Source organism: Aplysia californica, unplaced genomic scaffold (assembly GCF_000002075.1).
Source record: "Aplysia californica isolate F4 #8 unplaced genomic scaffold, AplCal3.0 scaffold00122, whole genome shotgun sequence".
In the NCBI taxonomy this organism is placed as follows: domain Eukaryota; kingdom Metazoa; phylum Mollusca; class Gastropoda; order Aplysiida; family Aplysiidae; genus Aplysia; species Aplysia californica.
In genome coordinates, this window is record NW_004797392.1 from 577,834 (window position 1) to 581,471 (window position 3,638).

A 3,638-nucleotide genomic window follows, 5' to 3' on the forward strand; every position below is an offset into this window, starting at 1 on the left:
GGGGGGGCTGGAAGGTGTTCTATTGTAGAAAACCACGAATCGTATATTTATATTTTTCGCGTTTCAAATTGATATTACCTTATGAAGGCCTTTTCAGCTGTCTGCACTTTGCAGTTTATATCTTCTTTTCGTCTGTTTTCTAATGTAGAGATTGAGAGCAAGTTCAAACCAAAAATGTCATTAAAAAACAAATTGACTTTGTTCCTGACAGAGGTAAAAAATTGCTATGGTCACTCAAACACAGAAATATGTACATGTGTCCTCTATCAAATGCTTATGATAAAGTTAGATAAGATGAAATATTTAACATTTTGGAAGAGGCAGAAAAGATTTAAGAAATAATAGAAATATATGCTGTGCCCCGAATACTACTTTCTGCACAAGGAATACAAAACAAAACGAAAAGGTAAAAGAGCAAGGCAATATTCTGTGATGACATCCACGAAGCAATTTTTCGAATAAAGAAGACAGTACATGTCTCGAAGTGAATTTCGAAAATATTCTTGACATCAAATATGCCAAAAACACAGTGATAGTTAATTCACAAATGGACTTTCAGACGCATCTAGACACTGTAGGGACTGAAATTAAACTTGATATTATTTTATATAGAGAAGAAAACAAAATAAGAAATAACTATTATTTCTTTTAAAAAGTGAAAGCAAGCAGTGAAATCCAATGTGATATCTTAAGCAAAGGCGAAAAAAATTTAATAAGTTCAAAAGTTTAAATAGCAGAGAAATTTAACATTAAATCTCATAGCAAATATACTTCGGAAATAAAAAGGAAGAACGGCAATACATACGACTGTTTGCTTTTGTAATGAGTCAAATCCCAAAAAATACATACATTTCAAGAACAGAAGAAAGAAAGCTTCTGAAAAATTAATTTTAGTTTTCCCTTCTACACGGATGTGAAAGCTAGACAATCATTAAAGATGGCGAAAATAAACAGGACAACAGCAATATAATTCTTTAGGAGGACTGTTGAGAAGTTCAAGAAAGGAAAAGAAATTAAATTAACAAAGTAATGCTCATAAAAGCCCGGGTATGGCGATCACTAATTAAAAAACAACAACACACATATTGTAAGAAATATACAAATCCGGTTCCAAGGACACTTGGGTCGACATAATGCCTTGAACATCTTGCCCTCATTGAAATAATAAAAGGTAATAAAAGAAGAGGTTGACCAGGAATACTTTATTGTGAGAATTTGAACAGATGGATGACGAGAAAAGATCAGGACAATATCGGGCATTTGACGCAACTGATCGGAGAAATGAGTCGCGAACAGTGATCCCCGAAATCTTGTTTCAGATTTGGCACAATAAGACGAAGAACAAGAACAACAAGAATAACAAGAGCAAGAACAACAACAAGCACAAGGACAAGAACACGAACACAAACACAAACAAGAGCGTCATCAGACATCTGTAGATTTTGAACACAATGAGGACATTCAAGAGAAGGGACCTCTGGAATTTACGTCCATTTCCGACTGGAAAGAACCAAATGGGGGAAGATCCTTAAAAGCTCCCCCAAATAAACGTAAGGCAGAATTCCACTTTGGGGATTCCCACCAGGGCCATTCGTTGCGAGAAACCAATAGGAGAAGAAGAAAAAGAAGAAGAAGAAGAAGAAGAAGAAGAAGAAGAAGAAGAAGAAGAAGAAGAACAACAACAACAACAACAACAACAACAACAACAACAACAACAACAACAACAACAACAACAACAGAACTTCCGGTTGGCAAATAATCATGGCGGCAGGTTTTATTTACTCTCTTCAGTGAACCTCATTTTTTCTACTTAATCTGAGGCAGAGGCTCGATCTACGATTCAATATTGTTTCTACGAGATTCACCTAATATTCATGGTCACCAATCATCGGTTTGGATTGGAATCATTGTCTTAATTCTAAAGACTGCTGTTTAGTCACGGTATTCACTAGATTCTAGATGGCAACAGCACATATCTCGGCCGGAGGTGTGACATTAGTTACAAAACAAGAGGAGTGATGATCGCGCCAACAGGCAGCCTTCTGTGCTCCTCTTAATTTGTGGTGTTCCTGACTGTTTTTAATTCCTGGATATTTTTTAAAAGTTATAGATCTACCATCATGTGCATTTAGTTTCGGCAATTAATGTGATAACTTTGTCCTTGAAATAAAGAAAAAACAACAACAAACTTCCGGTTGGCAAATAATCATGACGTCAAGTTCTTATTTATTCTCTACAGTGAACCTCATTGTTTCTGCTTAATCTGAGGAAGAAGCTCGATCTAAGATTCACGATTTTTTCTACGAGCTTCCCTTAATCTTCATGGTCACCAATCATCGGTTTGAATGGACAGTGTAGAGATATTCACCGAAAGGGAAAATAGAACAACATACTCCCCAGACACTCTGTTGTTATTTCGACCAATGAACCATGTCTTTATATCTCCCAATGTTATGAGGAAACTAAGAGAAAACAATCTAAATAGGATCCCAAAAACTACACGGTCAAAGAGAGGAGGGAAAAGAACATTACAATTTGAAATATCTCAGAGTAAAAACCCAGGTCAAACAAAAGGACACCAAACACACCAGATAAAACTAATTACAAAAGACCCCCCTATATGCCACACGCGGACGAAGGAAGTATACAGGGCATTTTCCTTAAAACGAGAGGCTCTTATTATGTCCCGCAGTGACCAGTCATTACTGGCAAAAATCAGGACCGGTCATTTCTCTGGGCTTCGGGCCTACAAAAATAAAATAGACAAAACATCGGACCCAATATGTCCATTGTGCAGCGAGGAGCCCCAAGATTTGGAGCACTGGCTGCAGAGATGTCCCACCACGGAGGCCCGGCGGTGGCATCTCTTCGGGGAGGATTCAGGGAGGTTGGACTGCCTCACCCGCTACCCAAGGGAGGCGGTGGCCCTGGCGAAGAGCACACTCTTCGGGGCTCCGAACATTTCGAACGGATAGGCTACCACACACACACACACACACACACAACAAAACAACAACAACGAGTACGGAGACACCCGAAAACCAAGAAAAACAAGAAAAACAAGAAAAACAAGAAGAAGAAAAATAACAAAAAGAAGAATGAGAAAAAGAAAAGTAGAGGGGGGGTTGTTTTGCTGGATATTTGAGGGCACTGTTAGATATAAAGTAGTACTCGCTCCAGATAAGCTGATAGATAGATAGATAAATAGATAGATAGATAGATAGATAGATAGATAGATAGATAGATAGATAGATAGATAGACATATAAATAAACAGAGAGACAGAGAGACAGAGAGACAGAGATACAAAGAAATGTTCCATAAATTGATTCCTTAGTTGGAATCTTCAGCAACATCCGCAGTGGTCGACCATCTTGTAAAGTGATACTCCCAAACACTGTTTGAAGTCAAACTTCTGCAGGCAAAGCAAACGCTGCGCTGCCATCAGTAAAATATACCTGAAAGAAAAACGATAGGTTCGCTTAACTATCATACCAAAATCTCAGTATAATTTTAACAATGTAATAAATAAAGTTCCCATATAAAGGGCATGTTCACCAAGAAAGTATCTAACTATCTATCTCTCAGAAGAAGAAGAAGAAGAAGAAGAAGAAGAAGAAGAAGAAGAAGAAGAAGAAG

The 3,638-nt window shown here is 37.6% G+C and overlaps 1 protein-coding gene across 1 annotated transcript in view; it reads right to left on the bottom strand.

Annotated features, from left to right (window-relative positions):
- Positions 1-3,406: 3,406 nt before the first annotated feature.
- Positions 3,407-3,638, bottom strand: part of LOC101851260 (solute carrier family 28 member 3-like) — a 17,408-nt gene continuing 17,176 nt past the window's right edge. Inside the window, exon 13 of the mRNA XM_035969163.1 lies at positions 3,407-3,457. Coding sequence (XP_035825056.1) covers positions 3,407-3,457 — 51 coding nt within the window. The remainder of the gene's footprint in view (positions 3,458-3,638) is intronic.